General features: G+C 48.7%; 1 protein-coding gene across 2 annotated transcripts in view; it reads right to left on the bottom strand.

Annotated features, from left to right (window-relative positions):
• Positions 1–4,385: 4,385 nt before the first annotated feature.
• ZNF512 (zinc finger protein 512) overlaps positions 4,386–22,415 on the bottom strand; it is a 121,810-nt gene continuing 103,780 nt past the window's right edge. For both annotated transcript variants that reach the window (XM_086928178.1, XM_086928179.1), the window contains 2 exons: positions 9,292–9,390; positions 4,386–8,076 (listed from right to left, as the gene is read on the bottom strand). In XM_086928178.1, the coding sequence (XP_086784304.1) occupies positions 7,528–8,076; positions 9,292–9,390 (648 nt within the window). In that variant the 3' untranslated portion in view covers positions 4,386–7,527. The remainder of the gene's footprint in view (positions 8,077–9,291; positions 9,391–22,415) is intronic.

Genomic DNA, 22,415 nt, shown 5'->3' on the forward strand with positions numbered 1-22,415 from the left:
GGAGCGTGTGGCAGGGAGGTAACAGATTTGTCCAGGATCACAAGTGGGAAAGCCAGCTCTAAAACTTCTGAATCTTGGTTTTAGTGTCAGCAACGAATTTGTGTATATATTTTTACATCTAACTTAATCACTGAGCCACGTGTCCTGGCGTTATCGCATTTCTTAAAAACGACTATCTAGTTTTTTTTTCTTCTTTTGCTTTGGTAAGCTATGGCACATTTTTTTTCTTATTTCTATTGTTTGTTCCACATTTCCTGTAGCCCTCACCAAATAAGATTATTATTATTAATTCCAGATTTACATCACTGTGCTTCTCCTTTCTGGTCAGGCGAAATCTTTTGAGAAGCAGTATGTGGCTTTGTCCCGCCTCTCTCTTCCATTGACTAGCTCCATAAATGGAGGCTAGCCATTGGAAGAGAGATCTGTCAGTCATTGTCCGAGGCGATTCGTGGGCGTTCCGGTGACTTTTTCCCTCTCCGCCCCTTTGTTGCCTTCATTGCGGCGGTGGGTGTTGTCTTATTTTTTTTTTCCCCAGGATGTTTGCGGCCAGCATTTTTTTCTAGGAGCTAGGGCGAGCGGGTGGGTTCACGTAATGCTCCTTTCTCGTCAGGAACCTCCTGCAGCCTCTCCCTGCCCTGCCAGAGCCGAGGAGACACAGCCGTGGCATTTCTCCCCGTTCTTTCCACCCCCCTCCCAGTCCGATGCCTTCTCTCTGATCTTGCAGCCGTGGCATTTCTCCCCGTTCATTCCACCCCCTCCCAGTCCGATGCCTTCTCGCTGATCTTTTGTCATTAGGTAAATGCAAAAATGTGTGCTGCGATTGCCCCTCTTGCCACGAAGGACGAGGAAAAGAGCTGAAGCCGGTGCCGCGCCTGACGGTGGGCGAGGCCGGCCGGGACATAGAGAAGAGCCTCGCAGGCTCCATTTCCACTTCTCCCGGCTGGGAGGAAGCTATTGGCCAAGAGAAAGGCAGGAAGTCCACGGGAGCCTACCCCGTGCTCCTCCACCACCGGATTGTAGCCAGCGTCTCTCCCCGAGGCTCCCCCAGCGAGAGGAGGGCGAAGGAAGCAGACCAGCAGCCAGAGAGTCCCGCATGCCGGCAGCAGAGTGACCTTATCGGAGTGGGACCGGAGCAAGGAGAGGCTCAAGGGGCATAATTGAGTGAGAGCCTGAGAGGCTCCCAGGGGCATTTCTGATTTAAAGCCCACAAGGGCTCCACCTGGGCATGGTTGGTACCGAGTCCCCTGAGGAGGGACTCCCACATCTGGGCATAGTTGCTTTAGAGCCTGCTGGCTCAAACACAAATAAGACCCACCTGCACCCTAAGCCAATGAAGACTTTTACACTGAAGGGCATCCTGAGGTTCTTTACTCCTCCCTTCGGTACATAGGTGATGATGATGTTTTTACAGTCATTAACCAGTGACTGGGTGATGGTAACTTTAATTGCGACATGGAATATTTTATTTTTAGTATTTTACTTTTAGTTCCCTGCCCCCTCGCTGTGCTTGCTCTCCTGTGTGTGTGTGGCTCTGGGTGGGTGTGTGTGTGGCTCTGGGTGGGTGTGTGTGTGGCTCTGGGTGGGTGTGTGTGGCGCTCTGGGTGGGTGGGTGGGTGTGTGTGGCTCTGGGTGGGAGGGTGTGTGTGTGGGTGTGGGTGGGTGTGTGTGGCTCTGGGTGTGTGTGTGGCTCTGGGTGGGTGGGTGGGTGGGTGTGTGGCTCTGGGTGGGTGTGTGTGTGTGGATCTGGGTGGGTGTGTGTGTGTGGCTCTGGGTGGGTGTGTGTGTGTGGCTCTGGGTGGGTGTGTGTGTGTGGCTCTGGGTGGGTGTGTGTGGCTCTGGGTGGGTGTGTGTGTGTGTGGCTCTGGGTGTGTGTGTGTGTGGCTCTGGGTGTGTGTGTGTGGCTCTGGGTGGGTGTGTGTGTGTGGCTCTGGGTGGGTGTGTGTGTGTGGCTCTGGGTATGTGTGTGTGGCTGTGGCTCTGGGTATGTGTGTGGCTGTGGCTCTGGGTATGTGTGTGTGTGGCTGTGGCTCTGGGTATGTGTGTGTGTGGCTGTGGCTCTGGGTATGTGTGTGTGTGGCTGTGGCTCTGGGTATGTGTGTGTGTGTGTGTGTGGCTGTGGCTCTGGGTGTGTGTGTGTGGCTCTGGGTGTGTGTGTGTGGCTCTGGGTGTGTGTGTGTGTGTGTGTGTGTGTGGCTCTGGGTGTGTGTGTGTGGCTCTGGGTGTGTGTGGCTCTGGGTGTGTGTGTGTGTGGCTCTGGGGGGGTGTGTGTGGCTCTGGGTGTGTGTGTCTGTGTGGCTCTGGGTGTGTGTGTGTGTGTGGTAGTAATTGCTGTCTGCTGAGCTCGTCCGTAGGGTACAATAGGTCTCACATTTGCGAGAGATTAAGCTAATGGCAATGTAAATGACAATGCCATTTATTTATCTGTTTTTAAAACCAACACATAAATACAAATTTTGTCATTTACAATGCCAATAGCTCTAACTTTTCCAAAGGCGAAACCATTGCATTGTAAATGCTTGTTCTGGCTGTGATCATTATGATAGCCTGCCAGTACATTCTCTTTAATGTATAGGGGGTCTTGTTCTTATTTCTTCTTCACTCAAGGAGCAATCGCCCTAGCTGTGGTTACTTCCTTAAAGGCATCCTCGCCCTTGCCCTAGTCTCTAATCCTGGGTAGCATGAGCAAGAATAGGTTTGCCTTCTCAGATGGCATCAGGTTCGAGAAGGAAGCATGATTCCTCCCTCTGATCCTCCAACTGGATCCCATATGTGCTGCTGTCCTCTTGATTAGTCTATTGTACCTGGACAGGTCGTCTGGGGGCGAGGGCTTCGAAAGCTAGCTGTCAACTCCATGCTCAGGGGATTTGGGGTTGTGAACCATGTCACTCGTTGTCGAGTGACATGGAGCAGAAGATTGTCTGCTTCTCTGCCCGGTGGACTCTTCCTCCTCGTAATCGAAGAGGTCCTCCTCTTCTTCCTCGTGCACTTCCAGCGTCAACGGTACCTCAATGCTCATCGAGTCACGTCTTTTCCTTTCGACCTGGAGCAAAAGCTCAGTGTCAGTCGCCGAGGAGGGTTTCCTCTTTGAGACAATTGGCTCCATGTCATTTGCCTCCCTGGTTCTTTCCTTCGGCATCTCCTTTGCGCCTGCTGGTGTCAAGGCTTATTTTGAAGGCTTGACCTCATTGATGTTGTTTGGTGGAACCGGTGCAGATTTTTGCATTTGTGCCGACATTCAGTCATCGATTATTTCGATGCAAAGGTGGCCTTATGGGTCTTTAGTTCACATTCTCTTTTTGGTGTCTCTCAACGCTTTCCTCTGGGATTCTGTTTGTTTTGACATGGACAACGCTCCACTCGGTGTCCAGGTCCCTTCCCTATGCCTGCTCTGCTTCTTTGTCGTCGCTGGAGAGACCCAGATCCCTCAGGGATTCTCGTGGTTTATGGGTGCCAGTCATGGTGTGATGTGCGAGTTGCTGCTTCAGTCTGACCTTGAGAGTCTTCGGCACAAATTCAGTGCAAAAAACCTTGCAGTCTTCGAAGTTGAGAATCGTCGGCAGGCACAAGTTACAGAACTTGTGTGGATCCCTCTGTGCGAACCTGTGGTGGCAGTTTAGACATAATTTAAAGAGGATGTTCTCTATATCCCTTATCCATCCCTCTCCGCTTCATTCTGATGTGCCCTGTTTCCTTCTCTTCTCTGCAGATCCATGAAGATTCTTCAGAGCTCCTCTGGTGTGCTTCCCAGTCCCAATGGCAGATAAAAGAATCTAAAGATGGCAGCGATGCAAAGGAACTTCCGGGGGGTGCCTAAAGACACACAAGGAATAAACTCACCACCAAATTGTGATTGACTATGCCCACTAACAAAAAAAAGAGAGAGAGAGAAAGAGGACAAAACATGAATCCGGACCAAACCACAAGATGGCGGAATAGATGCACAGAATATGAATCGAGAAAAGGGTTCATTCTGCAAAAGCAAAGGTATCCACCCTGGATCTTTCAGCAGAGGATGCTGATAAAAAATCAGTAGAAGAGTGAGGCGGGTTTCCCTCAAGCACAGAGAGCTCTGCTATTTTGAAGGTCTGCCCTACGAGCGGGCAACACAATGCAGAGCTACCAAGGCTGTGCTGGCGTCCCCAACCAACCAGGCTTTAACGTGTATTGGGAGGGACCTAGATGTTCCTGCAATCTGCAACGACCAATCAGACAATACAAGCTCAGTTTATAGTTAGCACACATGGCGACCCAGGAACTCCAGCATGTGTGAGTTCATCGTCACACTGTGAAACAAGCACCTGTTACAGGAGACTGCACAGAATTCACAGATGGAAATCATTAGATAAATAACAGTGACAGACTGAGGAAATGAGCTCATTGATAAATGAAAAATACAACAATTTGTTTTTATTCTACAGAGTTGTTATTCGGTAACAGGATTTAACAAAAAAGGGAAACTGGTTTGGAAGTAAGTTCATTCGTGGGAATTCAGGAATTTACTTAGATTATGATATATACATGTTTCAACTCTTTGAAAGGTACAACAGGCAAAGTGAGCCACACTATTAGAATCCAAATGAATTTTTCTATATCCTTTAAAGGAATGCGCGATTGCGGACTGGTTCACTATAATCATAGGTAAGTGTTGTGCATTTCTCTTGTCCCCCAGGCAAGTGGGAAATGATAGCACAGTTTACAGCAAACAGGCTTACTATTAAATGCAGTTTAGTTAAGTACACATATCCAGAAATAACACAACCCCAGCAACAAAAGTCATAGTGAAAGGATTCCAGTGACTTTATTGGAATAGAAGACAGCAGTAATGTAGTGATAGCCAGGTGGCATTTTCAATAAGGTGTGTACTGGAAAAGCAGTCCTCATTCAAACCAAAACCAGTGGATCAATAAAGTGATTTAACAGTGGTATTATTTTATAAAAATTCACTTTTTGCTTGAAAACTGATAGCGAATTTAGCAGCCGTTATTAAGTGTACAAACTACGGAATCACTTGTACTCCTTAAGTCAAAAACATTTGATAAAAGGGTACAGTGAGGAACACATGGACCAGCATTTCATGGAATACAGGTAATGACAAAGGCAGGTGTTCACTGTTTTCTGTGTACTGAAAAGGTTTCTGGATGCGACACGCCACAGAGCAGGAACAGTATGGCAGCAGCAGTGCAAATGTCCCTCAGACAGAGAACAGGTACACCAAAGCAGAAGTGCACGCTTCATTCACATGCTTATTATATTGAACACACAAAACAGATATGCTGCACAAAGTTACAGTACAGGCTTCCACAGAAATACTGTCCCTGCTCTCACACACACATCAGGTAAATGTGCTTCCCCAACTGGGAAGCAAAAACACAAAAAAGGAGACAGTGGTGAAAAGTGCACTTGCTCAAACTAAACAGGTAGACTAAAGAACACATCAGTGCAATCCTGCACACATACTGGATGGTGCAGCACGACTGTTAGCTTACATCCTTCTCTCAAACATGTACATAAGCTACAGTACCATGTATCTCCCATGTTAGCTTCTCCTGCATCCAAAAAGACCAAGTATAGCAGCAACCCAAACACATACACACACAAAGATGGGAAAGGTGTCGTGAGATAAAGAACTGTCATGACAAAGTTTATCTGAGGGCAGAAGGAGAATAGGCTCCAGAAGACACCTGCAGCACAGACTGACAAGGAGAGGAGGCTTGTGAAAGAAAGAGGGAATGTCTAAAGGGTGTGTGTAACAGGGGTGGCAACCCAGAGCACAGGGAGCGCCTGCCAGGAGCAGGATACAGCGAGGTGAGAAGGCGGCAACACATTGCAGCTGGATCCTAGCATACCTTTCTTGGGCCCCCTAAAAATACTCACCAGTCTCAGAACCAAGAACACTCCCAAAATATAGGACACAAACTTTTACACTTCAAAGCCAATCAAATCTTAAGGAGAAAAAGAATTAGGGAACCTGATTCCAAAATGGGAGTGTGTGGCATGAGGTGGTGAGAAAGTCAGTGACAAACATTTACACTGTAGGAGCTGTGGAGTAGGCAGAAATGAATGAAAGCAACACCTGTCGACCTGAAAAGGTGGTCCTGGGAGAAGAGAGGTTGGAGTGCTGTAGTTGTCAGGGTGTGAAAGGTGGTGAGCAGTCCCTGGAGATGCAAGAACATGAGTGGGAGAGAGATGGGAGGCATAGAGTTTGTATCAGGGAATTCACTCTCTTAGTCCACCCTCTCATAATGTAGTGTAAGACAGTACCAGCAACCCTTTGTGCTTCTGCACACCAGATGTTGCTTGTGTTTGCTGCCAAAGCCCTAGGCGCATTAAAAATGAATCAACCACACACTTCCTGCACAAAAACAACTTCAAGCCCTGTCTCTAAGGTATCACCACTAAGTTCTAAGCCAATCACATGGTAACCATTTCCAAAAAATAGATCAGTGCATCATGCTGATACTGACATGCACCAGGGAACAGAGGTCCTCCTAAAAGTTGTAGGCAAAATATTAAAGGAGAACAATAAAAGGCCACTCCACAGCAGCAATAGTTTTAACTTTGTGGACAGAAATAAAAAGACACATACATGGGCTGTGCTGTAAACAAAGGCAGGGTACATTCCTGCAGCTTCTTTTTCATCCATAAGGACATTATTTTATGGGCAAAATGATGCTCAGGAGTGGAGAGATAGCTGTATGACAAACTGGGCTGCAGTACTGTTGGTACTAAGAGAATCATTCATGTCACAACCATAGCACTATTAATGCCTCAAAACATGACATTGTTGGAGGAAGCAGCTATCACACCCAGTATAAATTACATAATGTCACCCACACTGATGCTCCACTGAGAATAATCTTCAATAGTAACCCCTGCCTGACACCAAGGAAGCATACAAAATGGCCCCTAAAGGCATAAAAAAACAGCCGTGTAAGGAGTTGAGAAGAAAGAAATCTAAAGCACTGTGAGAGTACTTTATAACCAGATTTAGAGAATACCACGGAGGAAAGAGGCAGTAGGATTCTCTGCTTAGTGGAAATAATAGGACTGATATGAGGGACGCTGCATGTTAAGTCTCCTGAACTTTCAATTACACTGTGCTTCGTGTAGAAGGGTTTGAGGGAATGGATATATGAATAAGTTTGGGGGAACGCTTCGGGAAGAGCTAAAGAACATCATAAAATTCAGGTGGGAAGCTCGTTCGGAGATGAAAGGGGTGTGGGGAGAAATGCACTGTACCTACTAATGTCTGTGGTGGACCAGGCTGGTATTGAACACGCTATAAAAGAGGGATATTAAACAACAAACAACATTTCACTGAAAAGAGGTACCTTGCCAGAGGCCTACTCAAAGTGTGGTGTTACGGACACACCAGAGAGTGTTAGCGAGAAGTAGCTTTTTCTCCTTGGGAAGCAGCATCAAGGGATAAGACACCATTGCTTGGAAAGCCGCTCTAAGAGAAGACTAACAGTTCATTGTCAAGTTTCTGGTCCAAAGTAGCAAATGTCGGTGCATTACTCCAAATTCTCACTTGCGTTTCCGGTCGAGTTTTAGCACGGCTGCCTTTATGAGGCCTGGCTTCAGTGTGGTGGTTTTGGCCAACCCTGGCTTGAGCTCCGTCGTCTTGCCCAGCCCCGGGTTGAGCACTACTGCCTTGATGAGCCCAGGCTGGAGCTCTGCCGTGTCGCCCAGTTCTGGTTTTAGCACAGGCTCCTTTATGAACCCTGGTTTCACCTCTGCGGCCTTGAAGGAGGTCAAGGCAGCTGGTTTCACGATGGGCTGCCGTGCTCTCCAGATGACTGACCGGATCTCCTCCTCCATGCTGTTGGGGCTGCTCGCCCTGCTCTCACTGTCACTCTCAGAGAGCACGCTTCTCATTCGCTCACCCTCGCTCTTAATGACGGTGGGTCTTGGGAGCTCCTCCTCCGCCGCAGTGGGGTTTTTAACAGCTCCTTTCTTCTTCCCACCTTTAGAGGCCTGCTTTATCTTCTTCACTTTCTTTTTGTCATCTTCCTGTTGCATTTTTAACATTTTGTCAAAGTTTCGAGCTGATTTGCTTTTTACTACAAACCATTCCTAAAATAAGAAAAAGAACAGAATGTGGTAATGTATTAACAAGATTCAAGCTTGCGGCGAGTGGGGCATAATTTTGCACAATAGATGTGAAACAACAATACAAAGTCAGATTTAAGTGCGCACACAAGATGTGGTGAGATGACAATATGTATAAGTATCACAGCTGTTAACCTTCAAGATACATTTATGTTTGCAAGAGATGTAAAAGAAAATCCACTCTCTGACCACCCATGGATTTTTGATTGTGGAACTCTAACCTGGGAGTTTTTAGATTAGCCAGTAGGTGAAGTGAACACAACCTCCCCATACCAGGGAAGCAGAGGTATAAAGAAGGGGAGGAAGTGGGTACAATGAATGGGTACCTTTTCAAGTGATGGAAGGAGTAGCGGCGGCAGGAGGAGCAGAGGGGGCGAGCACAGAGAAGGCTGCTGCATTAGTGAAGGTTGCAGTGGTTTAGGTTGCCTTCTTGTGGAGTGAAAACAGGGGTGGCAGAAAAACTAGCAGATTGTCGATGAGGTGATAGTGGATGTGAGGCCAGTGAATGGAGGCAGCCACGTTTTTCTGTCCTGGAGAGGAGAAGTGAGTCGAGCAAATGGTGGCAGGTGTAATCGATACACTTGTTTGGATGTAGTACACAAGGAGAAATAACTGGACAGTCTTTGCTGCATTGAACATTGAGCAGGTGTTAGCTGAGGGGTAGTCTACTGTAAGTGCAATGTACGGGTGGGAAAGGAAACTAGCAGGGGAGGTGCTGAGACAGAAGTCTGGGAAGATGGCAGGTAGTGATGCAGCCGTGCAAGAGCAAAACACCAGCACACTGACCAGGGTAGGTAAACAAGGAAGGAGAACTTGGATAGTGAGATCATATTAATAATGTCCAAGGATTGGGTTCATATTTTACACACACAAAGGAGGAGACACCGGGATCAGTATTTGAACTTTACGCTTTGTTTTGTGCGTCAAGACTTCCAGAATGTATCAGAGATACTTCCGAGAAGGTCTCTGTTGTATAAGAAAGGTGTAAGAATAGCTGCCAGGGCTGGTTCTGTATAACACTATGTCAATCAAATAATAGAAGGCTGTGTTTTAAAGAAAGCAGCGACTGCTTTTGAGTCACACAAAGAAAATGGTAAAGTGAGCAGAATCAGTAGCGAGATTGAGTGGGAGGTGCATCTATGTGTTTGATTGTCGAGGTAAAGCTCTGCTTACACGCACCTCACAATGTGCCCAATTGATGTGATACTTGACACCGCTTTCAGAGGTGAACTCCTTGTCGCAAATGAGGCACTTGTATTTCCCGGCTACAAAGTCTCCCTGAGATAAAGGGAAAAAGAAAAAAACAACAATAAATGGTAATATTTAGCACCTTTTCTCATGTAACTAATGGCTGATGAGGTGGGGGAAGGAATGTATACAGCACTGCAACATGCAAGAAAAAGCACACACTGGACTAGAGTCTCCAGACTCTGGACCACACGCAGGCAGAAATGAAGGCACTGACAGTATTTATGTGGTCTCACTGCAGGCGGCCCTGGACCAAACACTGAAACATGTACTTACAGCACTACCAAGGTTTGCCACTTGCTCAAGACTGGACGGCTGTTTGTCTTTTCAATTTCCCGCTCTTATTCTGGGAACTACTCAGCCTTTTATTATTCTATGGACATTATAGTGAACTGCATCGAAAATATGCTGAACCTCAGTTTCAAAGACTGGGCATTAGACACTGAAGGAGACAATACATCTAAATGATTGCACTGTCAGCTGAACTACATGCCTGGATACTGTAGTCTGCTTGCCTGTCATGAGATAGAAGTGCTAGCCGCATGGGCTTCATGAATCAGATATTGCAGCCATCCGTTCACCCCTTTCCTGAAATGGCACTACCTTGACTCGGGCCCGCTCTACCCATATTCCTCCTATATGATTCGACGCCTCCGGGCTCCAATGGTGCAGGTCACCAAACAGAACCTCAGCTGCCCGATGCTGGAGAGAGTTTTTACTTTGAAGAAGGCTGTAGCACTGAGAGAACCAGCTTCCATCACATATGTTTCTTCCGATTCACAACTGTATAATACACAGAATGGAAGACGGGCAGAAGTGGAAACCAACCATGGACCAAGATCACCTGAAGAGTCCAACTTGGCAAAGTAAACCATGCTTCAAGCAAAGAGGAAAAAGACTGTTGAGTGGAGTAGCACAGACTCCTGGAATTTGCCTCTGGAGAAGACATGAGCTGCCATCTCACACATCTTCATGGAAAAGAATGGACTGTGCTTAAAAAATACAATAAATTATTATCAATACAAATGGATCACCTTTAAGACTTGTGACAGAACCTCAAATGCACCTATAGAAAGACTATCAATTACAACAACTTAAAATGCTCTATTTAAAAATCTTGTAATAGACCAATCTGCAACAAAGCTAACAAAGCTTCCAGCACCTGGAAACCATCATGGGAGACAAGTGGCACTCTACAGATCTACTGATTGAACCGTCCAGCCTTCAGAAAAAAACAAATATCTTGTTTGATGCATCCTTCACCAAGGCTCTTCCTACCAGGAAGATTCTTCCCATGAATACAATGGTCACAATATTCAAGTGCATTCATTCATTAATTAATAATATTTCAAGGAGCGATCTACAAATCACAAACAAAACAAGGAGGGCTATTTATGCAAGCAGACCGAAAATCTGTTTCTATAAACGGAGGGTAGGGAGCAATCTACCCACTCGTTCTTCATGGATGAAGGAAAACATCTTACACTATCCACAGAGCTGATCACCACTAAATGCAGTGCACATTTAGATTTTTTCCCTTTCTGCCTTGCCTGGTGCTGCCCCCCACACTGCCTCTGCTGCTCTATCACCACTCAACATTAATGTTGCTTTCCTTCCACTGCGCAAGTTTGTCCTCCATTGTTCTGCCAACCCTCCCCACTCTTCTGTTGCTTTTCGTGTCTACGCCTGTTCCTTCATTGCTCTGCCAACAATCCTGCTCTTCTGTTGCTTTCCGTTCTCCTCTGTTGCTTTTTGTCCACATAATCCCCTACACCTCACCATTGCTCTCCCACCCCTCCCCGCTTTTCACTGTTCTTCCGTAACAACTTACCAGAAGCAGGCTATTACAGACCAACTCACTTCTATATTTTTGGTGCAAACATGCATATCTGTGCTTTTTCTTTCGGAAAACCATTTTCAAGATGTCCGACCAAAAATGTGCATGCATCATGCCACAGTGGTGGCTATCTTGGAACAGGTACTTCTCAACAAGTCAGCACAATCCAAGATGGCTGCCACTGCATCCAAGAGACTCACAGCCAACCATTTTGAAATGTTTCTTTTTTCAATATTTTTTACTATGTTTTACAAACAAGCACTGCAAACCCAATAGCTTTTAAAAGCTGAGCCTACTTTGCCAAGGCTTATAAATAAAGAAATAAAATTGACCTAGCAATACTGCCTTTTTAAACTCCTCAGAATTGTAGACACCTCTTCACCACACAGAGCATTCCAAACCAGAGAACAATCGGGTCCGATCGCCATTTTTTCTGAGGAACCGCATCCTCAATTCTTAAAATCCTCATTAATATTTCCGCTTGATCACTCTCCACTGCACAGTATTTATGATTGTAAGGCGAATGACGAGTGCTTTATCAAAGGGCATCCGAAAGAGGGTGGTGGATGAAATGCTTGAATTTATCTCAGCCACTGGCAATTGCTTGGGCTGCATCCCACTCCATCGTTTTGCGACCACCATGCCATCTCAGTTTGGACCAAACCATATGCAAATCAGTCTTGTCCCTGCTCCAATGGGAACAGTCCAGCCCAAACTGCCAAGCCGGTTTTGCCGTTATGAGGGCTCATCAGCCATATATACCTTGGTTCCAGTGGCACAGTGAGGACAGGACCCAGCATTTCCGTCACACTTAGGGCATCAAAAACAAGGTGGTGGACGGAATACTTGAACTAGTCTCAGAATACTGGCAATCGCTCTGGTCGCATCCAAAGCCATCGTTTTTCACCCATCATGGCACATCAGTCTGGACCAAGCCATATGCAAATCAGTCTTGACCCTACTCAAATAGGAACAGCGCAGCCCGAACTGCCAGGCCAGGTGCTCCATGAACTGAAACACAAGAAACCGAGGACCTGTTTTGGCCCTTATTAGGGCTTATCAGTCAGTTATTGCTTGGTTGCAGTGACACAACGATCATGGGCCCACGTCTGGACAGACCCGTCATAATTAGGGCATCAAATACAAAAGCAAAAAATAAATGATGCAAGCTTCAATTTCATGTGCTGTCCAAAACATTGCATCCTAAGGCTCTTTCAGAAGTTGATCTGTCTCACCCATTAGTTTCCTTCTGCAATTCTTCTACCAGCAGCACTTCTGTAATTCTCTAAGTAAATGAACATTTTCAGGCTCCAGTACTAAAGATATAATCTAGAAAGAAGAAAGCACAATTTACATGATCGCTATAAGAAAGTGGATTATCAGTTGGGGTGGAAGGCAGTCCACCACAAGCAACAACGTCACTATTCTTGGTAGGTCAAGTAAAGGTTTCAGTGATTTAAACCTGAGCTGGTAGCATCTGAATAAAGCAGACAAGCTTTGCTTAAGAAATTGCCCCCTTTCTTATGGCTAAAGATATGGACAAAGGAGGAGACCACATTAAATCATGGAGTCCTGACTGAATGTCGGGCTCAGGAAAAAGAGCTCAGGAAAAAGAGCTTGACGATACCTTGGATGACATATATATTCAAGACCGGCAACTGGCTGGCCCTAGATGAGCTATTCCTGAACCCTAGCATCTCTAGGCCCAGCTTCGGGAAACACCTAGTAAAAGCCTTCCGAGATAAATGTGCAGAACAAAGGATGGCAAAAACATTGGTCTGCCCACGGTTACAGCTCATGCCCAAATTAGAACTAGTCTTGGTTTCGAGCCGCACCTTTTATGGGTGAAAGATTTACAAAATGCCTTAAAACTGCCAATTTGTCAGTGGCCTACCCAATACACAGCATTTTGTATGCCATTCTCCCAGCATGTCCGTGTGATGGATTGTCTGCACAGAGCTGTTAGACCTGGCACCATTGGCGTGGGTCTCCCTTCCATTTTTGCGGTTGCCTCGTGTATTTTTGCTGGTGTTGTATGCTTTGGGCACTTTGCCACTGCTATTGAGTGCCACAGTGCAAGTGCTCCCTACTGTAAATTGATGTATTAATCAGTGCTTCCATGTTTGGCTATTTGGTTTACTTGTCAGACCCTAGTCTAGTGCACTGAGTGTGCCCAGGGCATGTAAATCCAAATGCTGCTGGTGGGCCTGCAGCCCTGGTTGTGCCACCCACAGAAGCAGCCTTGTCAAATGTGTCTAAGGTCTGCCATTGTACAGCCTGAGTGCAGTCTAGTACTGTCATGCTGACTGGACAAGTGCACCCACTTCCCAGTCCCTAAACCATCCCTTTTCTTCATATCAGTCACCCCTATGGTAGGCCCAAGGGCAGGGTGCATTGTAAGTATACGGTAGGACAAGCCCTGATGTGCGTGGCATGTCCTAATAGTGACTTACAGCCATTTTCATTTTTCACTATCGCAAGGCTACCTGTTCTCCATGGGCCAGAATGGGCTGTTAGAGGTATTACATTTTATAATCCTAACTATCTCAGAGAACATGGTAGAAATTCGAGTTTAGTATGCCTTTTAGAAAGTAGGTATTTGCTGGAGAGATCTGCATCTAGATGGGAGGGAGGAGTGGCACCTGAACCTTGAATAGGGCTGTGCCTGCCTTCCACAATGCTGGCTCCGCCCCTGGGGAGTGGCTGATGTCTCTGCCCTGCACACTGAAAGAAGAGAAGGAGTCCTGTTTGAGAAAGTGACATCTTTCTTGCCTTGGTATGCCCCCACTTTTTTCTGAACTGCTGATGTGCTTTGACTGAGTGTGCCCTGGCTCCCTGCCAATCAGGTACCCAGGGCCTGTGTTCCTTCCCTAAAAAGAAAAGCTATGCTGAAACAAAATACCCAATTGGTACCTCTGGCCACCTATCGGCCTCTAGCAAATGGTACGCTAGGTACCCAGGGCATGGTGACCAGAGAAGACCCCTGAGTGCTGCAGCACTTATTGTGCCACCCTCAGGGGTCCTGTACCCTGACACTCACACACTGCCTTTGCAGGCTGAGTTCCTAAGTACAGAACCAAACAAAGAGTCGACATGGCACACATCCCTGTGTGCCATGACCACAGAACCCACTGCCCTGACATACTTCAGTCACGCCTCTAGCTGGGTGCCCTATGCCAGAGGTGAGGGCACAGGTGCATGAGCCCTGTGCCCCTACAGAACCCTGGGCGATTCCTGGGCACTCTAAGTGCAGTGATGCCATTTAAGAGTATATGGTGCTGGGAGGCTGTCATTACGAACTCCACAGCACCATAATGGCTACACTGAAGACTGACAAGTTTGGTACCAAACTTCTCAGCACATTAAACCCGCACTGATGCCAGTGTGGGATTTAATGTAGAATGCACGAGAGGGCAACTTAGAGATGCCCTCCAAAACCCGAACCTACAATCCAAGTCTGGGCTGAGTGGCTGCAGAGACTGCCGCACAGCAGACATGTTGCTGGACCCCTGGGTGGAGAGCCCCCGCTCTCCTGGACCTGCAACAATGCACATCTTTTTATTTATTTTATTTTAAAAGTTTTATATAGCGCTGGCTAGACCCGGAGGTATCAGAGCGCTTTACATGAGCATCAGATCATAGTTACAGGTTACATCGTTACAAAGGTTAAACAGTTCTAAGAGCATGGCAACATAGTTACTTGTAAGGTCGAGAAAAACAATAAGCACAAAATACGTAAGGGGAAAAGAAGGCAAGGTGAGAGATTCAGGGGGGTGTTGGAGTAGGGGAAGTAGACAGATAAAGAAGGTGGGAAAGAGGAGGGGAGGGTGAGAGACATAGCCTGGGAGAAGAGGGGAAGGGTGACGTGATATGTCTGCTCCCCCAGGATGGACAGGGGGAAGCTTCAAAGTCATACCGCCTCTGAGAGCTTCTCCAGACCATTTGCTGTAACCAGCAACTGGCCCCCCACCCGTTCTACCCCCACTCTTCAGGAAGGAGGGTGTGCCAACCTTTGCCAACTCCACCCCTCAGGTGTAGGAGGCAAGGTGAAGCACGACCCCGGGCTCCGGCCATCTTGTAGATCCCTGCCCAATCCCAGCTAGGCTCAAGTCAAGTCAAGTCAGAGAATTTGTATAGCGCACTACATACCCAGAGGGTCTCAAGGCGCTTGAGGGGGGGTGGGGAATTACTTGTCGAATATCCACGTTTTAAGTTGCTTTCTGAATGCTAGGTGGTTCTGGGTAAGGCGAAGGTAAGTGGGAAGTGAGTTCCAGGTTTTAGCTGCCAGGTAGGAGAAGGATCTACCTCCCATGGTGGTTTTGTTGATGCGAGGTACAGTGGCAAGGGCTTGGTTGGATGATCGTAGCTGGCGGGAGGGGGTGTAGAAGGACAGTCGTGTGTTGAGGCATTCTGGTCCGATTTCGTAGAGTGCTTTGTGTGCGTGGGTTAGGAGCCGGAAAGTGATCCTCTTATTGACGGGAAGCCAGTGGAGGTTTTTCAGGTGACCAGAGATATGTTCTTTACGCGGGATGTCTAATATGAGCCTGGCTGAGGCGTTTTGGATTCGTTGGAGTTTTTTCTGGAGTTTAGCGGTAGTACCGGCGTAGAGGGTGTTTCCATAGTCCAGTCGGCTCGTGACCAGAGCGTGGGTGACCGTTTTCCTAGTTTCGGTGGGGATCCAACGAAATGTTTTTTTGAGCATGCGAAGAATGTTGAAGCAGGATGAGGAGACGGCGTTGACTTGTCTGTTCATTGAAAGTGAGGAATCCAGGATGACGCCCAGGTTCCGTGCGTGGTCTGTCGGGATGGGTGCTTTTCCAAGGGCTTCTGGCCACCAAGAGTCGTCCCATGCGGAGGGGGAGGTACCTAAGATGAGGACTTCTGTTTTATCCGAGTTCAGTTTCAGACGGCTGTGTTTCATCCATTCGGCTACTTCTTTCATACCTTCGTGTAGGTTAGTTTTGGCGGTGCTAGGGTCATTGGTGAGTGATAGGATCAGTTGAGTGTCATCCGCGTAGGAGATGATGTTGAGGTTGTGTTGGCGGGCGATGGCCGCGAGGGGGCTCATGTATACGTTGAAGAGGGTGGGGCTGAGTGAAGATCCTTGTGGTACGCCGCAGATGACTTCAGTGGCCTCTGACTTGAATGGTGGAAGGCGGACTCTCTGGGTTCTTCCGGTGAGGAACGAGGTGATCCATTCTAGTGCTTTTCCTTGGATTCCGATGTTTCTGAGGCGCTGTAGAAGGGTGCTATGGCAGACTGTGTCGAAGGCTGCGGAGAGGTCGAGGAGGATGAGGGCGACAGTGTCTCCATTGTCCAGTAGAGTTCGAATGTCGTCTGTTGCTGCGATGAGGGCGGTCTCAGTGCTGTGTTTTGCTCGGAAGCCGGACTGTGAGGAGTAGAGGGATTTGTTGGCTTCGAGGAAGGCGGCGAGCTGGTTGTTGACAGCTTTCTCGATGACTTTGGCCGGGAATGGAAGGAGCGAGATGGGGCGGTAATTTTTGAGTTCGGTGGGGTCCGCTGTGGGTTTTTTCAGAAGGGCGCTGAGTTCAGCGTGTTTCCAGCTTTCCGGGAAGGTGGCGGAGTTGAAGGAGCAGTTGATGACGTCTCGGAGGTGCGGTGCTATGATGGAGTCTGCTTTGTTGAAGATGTGGTGAGGGCATGGGTCTGTGGGGGATCCTGAGTGGATGGAGTTCATCAGGCGGATGGTGTCCTCAGTGGAGATTGGGTTCCAGTCATTAAGGATGTTCGAGGGGGGTGAAGGTCCAGCAGATGGTTGGGTGGGTTGGTCTCCGGGTTGGTTGTCGAAGCTGTTGTGGATGTCTGCAATTTTGTTGTGGAAGAATGAAGCTAGGGAGTCACAGAGGGCTTGAGAGGGGGTGATGTCGTTAGAGTTGGCCGAGGGATTGGTAAATTCCTTGACGATGTTGAAAAGTTCCTTGCTGTTGTGGGCGTTATCTAGTCGGTCCTTGAAGGCGGTTTTCTTGGCCTTTCGGATCAGTTGGTGGTGTATGCGGGTGGCGTTTTTGAAGGCGTCCTTGGTGCTGGTGGTTGGGTCTTTTTTCCAGGCCTTCTCAAGGGAGCGGCAGAGTTTCTTGGATTTCTTAAGATCATCGTTGAACCATGAGGCCTTCTTGCTGCCAAGTTTGCTTTGTCGTTTTTTCAGTGGTGGTAGGATGTCGGCGCTGTTGGATAACCATTGGGTGAGGTTGGTGGCGGCTTGGTCGGGGTTTGAGGAGTAGGCTGGGGGTTTAGAAGGAGCGATGAGGAGATCTGGTCGATGGTGATTTTGTTCCAGTTTCTTTGCAGAGTTGGTAGGGGGTGGTTGTTGGGTTTGGGCTTGTTGTAGGTAAAGTGAACGCAGCTGTGGTCAGTCCAGAGGAGAGCCGTAGTGTGGCTGAAGGAGACATGATTGCTGGAGGTGAAGATAGGGTCGAGGGTGTGACCTGCGATGTGGGTGGGGGAAGTGACCAGTTGTTTAAGTCCGAGGTTGGCGAGGTTGTCCAAAAGGGTGGTGGAGTTGCGGTCGTTGTTCTTTTCAAGGTGAAAATTGAGGTCTCCCAGAAGGATGTAATCTTTGGAGGGGAGCGCGTGTGGAGTGATGAAGTCCGTGATGTCCTCACTAAATTGTGCGCGGGGTCCTGGTGGCCTGTAAAGGAGGGTGCCTCTGAGTGTGGTCTTGGGGTCGATGTGGATATGGAAGTGAAGGTGTTCAGAGTTGGCGAGATTGACGTCAGAGCTGGTTGAGATGTGGATGGATTTCTTATGGACGATAGCGATTCCTCCTCCTGTGTGGCCGGTACGGTCCTTGCGTATGATCTTATAATCTTCTGGGATGGCAATGGTGATTTCTGGGGCGGAGGAGGCGTTCATCCATGTTTCTGTTAGGAAGGCGACGTCCGGAGAGATGGTGTCGAGTAGATTCCAGAGGTCAATGGCGTGCCTGTGGACCGATCGGGTGTTGAGCAAGATGCATTGCAGGTGGTTGGGGTCGGGAATCTGTGGTGTGGTCGTAGCGGAGTTGGTGTCGGTGCCGATGAATTTGCAGGAGTAGCATGAGAAAGGTCCATGGGTGTGTCCAGGAGCGGCTTGGACGCAGTTGGGGGAGCGGCCGGGGTTAAGGGCTAGGAGGGTGGTGGCATCGTAGGTAATGCGGGAGGGCTGGGTAATGCGAGGGCCAGGGGGTCTGGCGCTGGGCGCGGTCCAGGCGCGGACGGGCGTAGACGGGCTTACCTTTGGCGCACCTTCGGCGTGTCCGTAGCGCGTGGACGCTGCGCGTGGGTGCATCTGTCCATAAATGGATAGTGGGGGGGCGGAGCGTGGGACGGTCAGCTTGGGAGGCGGGAGCGGGGAGGAGACACTGGGGCAGGTAAACAAACAACAACAGCAAAATGGCGGTGGGGTAGCGCGATTTCAGCAGTCCCCGCGCTAAAGTTGCCAGATATCAGGAGCACTGATCAGAACAACAATATAAATTATAGCGCAGGAAAAACGCTATTAGTTAAAAGTTAACTACAATTCTTGACAGAAAGGAAAACGAAACCAAGCGCTATACAGGAGCGCTATGCAGGGGAGAAGGCAGGCGCTGTGCAGCAGTACACTCTCTGTGAAAGAAAGAAAAACGAAAAACGATACCAAGCGCTATACAGGAGCGCTATGCAGGGGAGAAGGCAGGCGCTGAGGAGAAGGCTAGGGGGGTGTCCTCACCCCAGGACAGGGACCTCATCCTGGGCTCCTCGCCCTCAGCCTGGGACGACTCCTGGTGACCCCCCGCCCTGGGCACCGCACCCAAACCGACAGACCACGCATGCAACCTGGGCTTCATCCTGGACTCCTCCCTCTCCATGACCAGACAAGTCAACGCCGTCTCCGTGTCCTGTTTTAACATCCTGCACATGCTACGGAAGATCTTCCGGTGGATCCCCACCGAGACCAGGAAGACGGTCACCCAGGCCCTCGTCACCAGCCGACTGGACTACGGCAACGCCCTCTTCGCCGGAACCACCGCCAAGCTCCAGAAGAGACTCCAGCGGATCCAGAACGCCTCAGCCAGACTCATCCTCGACATCCCCCGACGCAGCCACATCTCTGGACATCTGAGAGACCTGCACTGGCTCCCCGTCAACAAGAGAATCACCTTCCGTCTTCTCACCCACGCACGCAAAGCCCTACACGACCAAGGCCCGAGCTACCTCAACAACCGCCTCAACTTCTACGTTCCCAAACGCCACCTCCGATCGACCAACCACGCCCTCGCCGCCGTCCCCCGCATCCGAAGAGCGACAACAGGAGGAAGGTCCTTCTCCTACCTTGCCGCCAAGACCTGGAACACCCTCCCGACCCGACCTTCGCCTGACCCAAGACCACCTCTCCTTCAGGAAGAAACTCAAGACCTGGCTGTTCGAGCAGTAGCGCCCCCCCCCCCCCCCCCCAAGCGCCTTGAGACCCTCCGGGTAAGTAGTGCGCTCTATAAATGCCTTGATTGATTGATTGATTGCCCTTGCCCTACCTATAACACCCCTAAATTTAGTATTTAGGTGCTCCCTGAACCTTCCTTCCTCAGATCCAGATGTCAAACGGAGAAAGAAGATCAAGAAGAAGACCGGCTGCGCAACTGCTAACAACAGGAAAAACAACAACTGACTTGGCCCCAACCCTACCGGCCTGTTGATCCTGGAACCTGCTCCTGCCTAATCCCGGCGACCTCCGCGGACAGCAACCTTGGGACACCCAGGGGACCTGCCTGCCTTGACCCTCTCGAAGATTGGGACTCCCATCAGCAGAGGTTCTGCTGCTACACCCCACCTGGTGCTCACCAGGAAGCTCTGGACCAGCCCACTTTGCACCGGGCCGGGCCAACCCGAACCAAGACCACGAGGACGTCCCCCCGGCGACTGGGACCTGAAGTCCAATGCCCAAAGACCGTCCTCAACGAACCAGCCGACGCCTGCAGACTCAGAACCAGGAGCCACCCCAACCACGACCAGCCGAGGATAAGCTTTTCTGACCCCCAAAGATACTCCTGCACCCGGCGCCCCGCGGACCCCTGTGCCTCCCTTTGGGGTACCTACCTGTGCTCCATCATCCCGACTTGCCTCTCGAAGTGCTGGTCGCCCCTGGAGAGTCACCTTCCCAGAGCCTGCAACCTTTGTTCCTTTTTCAAGATCCTCATTGGATAACATTGAGCCCCCGACGGCTAAAAGCACCCTTCACCCAGCTGCCCGAGTGCCACTGGCTGTGACCTTTTTGCCCTATTCTACTTCCTCCCTTGCCCAGAGCAAGTGACCAGAAGCCCAGCTCCCAGAGCTGCTTGGCCTGTTAGCCAGCAGCCACCACCCGAAGGCCCCCTTTCCCTCATTGGATAACATTGGGCCTACCTACATCTGCACCAGGCCGCCCCTGTGCCGCTTGGACTGAACTAACTGTACTCACCTGACCCTGGGGGACCCCTGGGTCTACACCCAGAACCCTAACTTCACCAACCTAGTACTCACCTGGAAACCGGTAATTCACTTACCTGCCATTGGATAACATTGACCCATTTTGACTCGAACATTTTCTAAGTGTGAAGTTTTGAAAACTGAAAATATTCCTATAAAATCAGCCAAAGTCCTTATTCGAAAATACTCACCTGTGATCAGGAGAGAAGCCAGTATTGTACCTTTCCGCCCAGTACTGAACCGCAAAAGTAATCCCTAGCGGCTTTACTAGTAACCTGTATTTTCTCCATAGGAACCCATTGTCTGCTTTTCTATGAAATTTCTTCGAAGTGTCTACTTTTGAAAACTGCAAATATTCTTTAAAAATCGTACGAAATACTGAAACGCAATTACCTACCTGTTTTGAGTTAAGCCCCCAGTGCTGGCCCTAGGAGACTAGTGCTGGGTTACAAAAGTAACGCGATCGTACTTTACCTGTAACGTGAATTGCCTCTCATTGGATAACATTGTCAGAATCACCTCGTAAAGTTTCAAAGTGTGAACTTTTAAAACAGCTTTACATTCAGGAGAATTCATCACAGTAACTAAAACGTTTTTGCTAATCTGGATTCAGCTTAGACCCCAGGACTGAATCTAAGATCTAGTCCTGGAACTACCAAAGTAATCCATAAAGTAATCACCTGTACTTTCCTATGAAAAACCCATTGAGCTCAATGCTAGAGTGTGTTTCAGAACTGTATTACTTATTAGCTATCCTGTAATTGTGTGTACAAACTTATTGCTTCTCTGCAAAGTATTTACATGAGAGTACTCTTACCTCGAAAAGTATATTTTTATAACTGTTGGTTCTAAAAATAAAACAACTATATCTGAGGATATAATAATAATTGGCCTGCAGTTCAGTTCTTGAGTGTGTGAAACCTTTTGCTGACTGAGTGTGTACAACAAATGCTTTACACTGTCCTCTGGTACTGCCTTACTGCTCGACCAAGCTACCACTTTGGAGTGTAATGTCAGTTCTGACTTTAACCTCTGTTATACATTTGGGGTTTGTGGACTCTATACGCACTGTACTGCCTTAATGTCCAGTGTATATAGAGCCACTTTCTCACATCCTGTAAACAAAGTGCTCCAGGACTGTACTTCCCTTCCACAATGCTGGCTCCACCTCCCTGTGGGGCGTCTGATGTGCTTGCCCTGCACTGTGAAAGAAAAGGAGAAGTCTGGTAAACAGAGTGCTTCATAGCTGGTTTGGACTGGGCAAAGGCCCCTCTCCCCTCAGAGAACAAAGGATTTTGGGGTATAAATATTGGGACCCTGAGCCCAAGAAATTAAATCACTTTGGACTACAAGAAGAAGCCTTTACTGAGGAGAGGAACCTGAAGAAACGGAGAAGAGACTATTCCCAAGCTGAAGTGCTGCTTGGGGGATTGGCCTGCAGTGGTTGCCTTACTGCCAAAGGAAGGAGAAAGGAACTTTGTGTACTTTGCTTTCAACTTGTGAAGGATCGCCAAGGGCTTGGAAAAGAGCTTGCCTCCTGCTGAAGTCTCAATAACAACAGACTTCCCCCCAGCTCCCCAGAGTTCTTGTGGAAGTGCATGCTGCCGTTTTGGGCCTTCTGAGAAACTGCGTGTTGCAAGGAGCTGGAAGCGCGACTCAACGAGAAGAAGCGTGTCGCCGTAGCTGTGCCTGCCGTCACAACTCAGAAGGAGAGTGTCGCCGCTGGAACTGTCGCACTGCACCGCATAGAGAGAAGCGTGCCGCAACAAAGAGGAAGC

Source organism: Lissotriton vulgaris, chromosome 6 (genome assembly GCF_964263255.1).
Source record: "Lissotriton vulgaris chromosome 6, aLisVul1.2, whole genome shotgun sequence".
Classification (NCBI taxonomy): Eukaryota; Metazoa; Chordata; class Amphibia; order Caudata; family Salamandridae; genus Lissotriton; species Lissotriton vulgaris.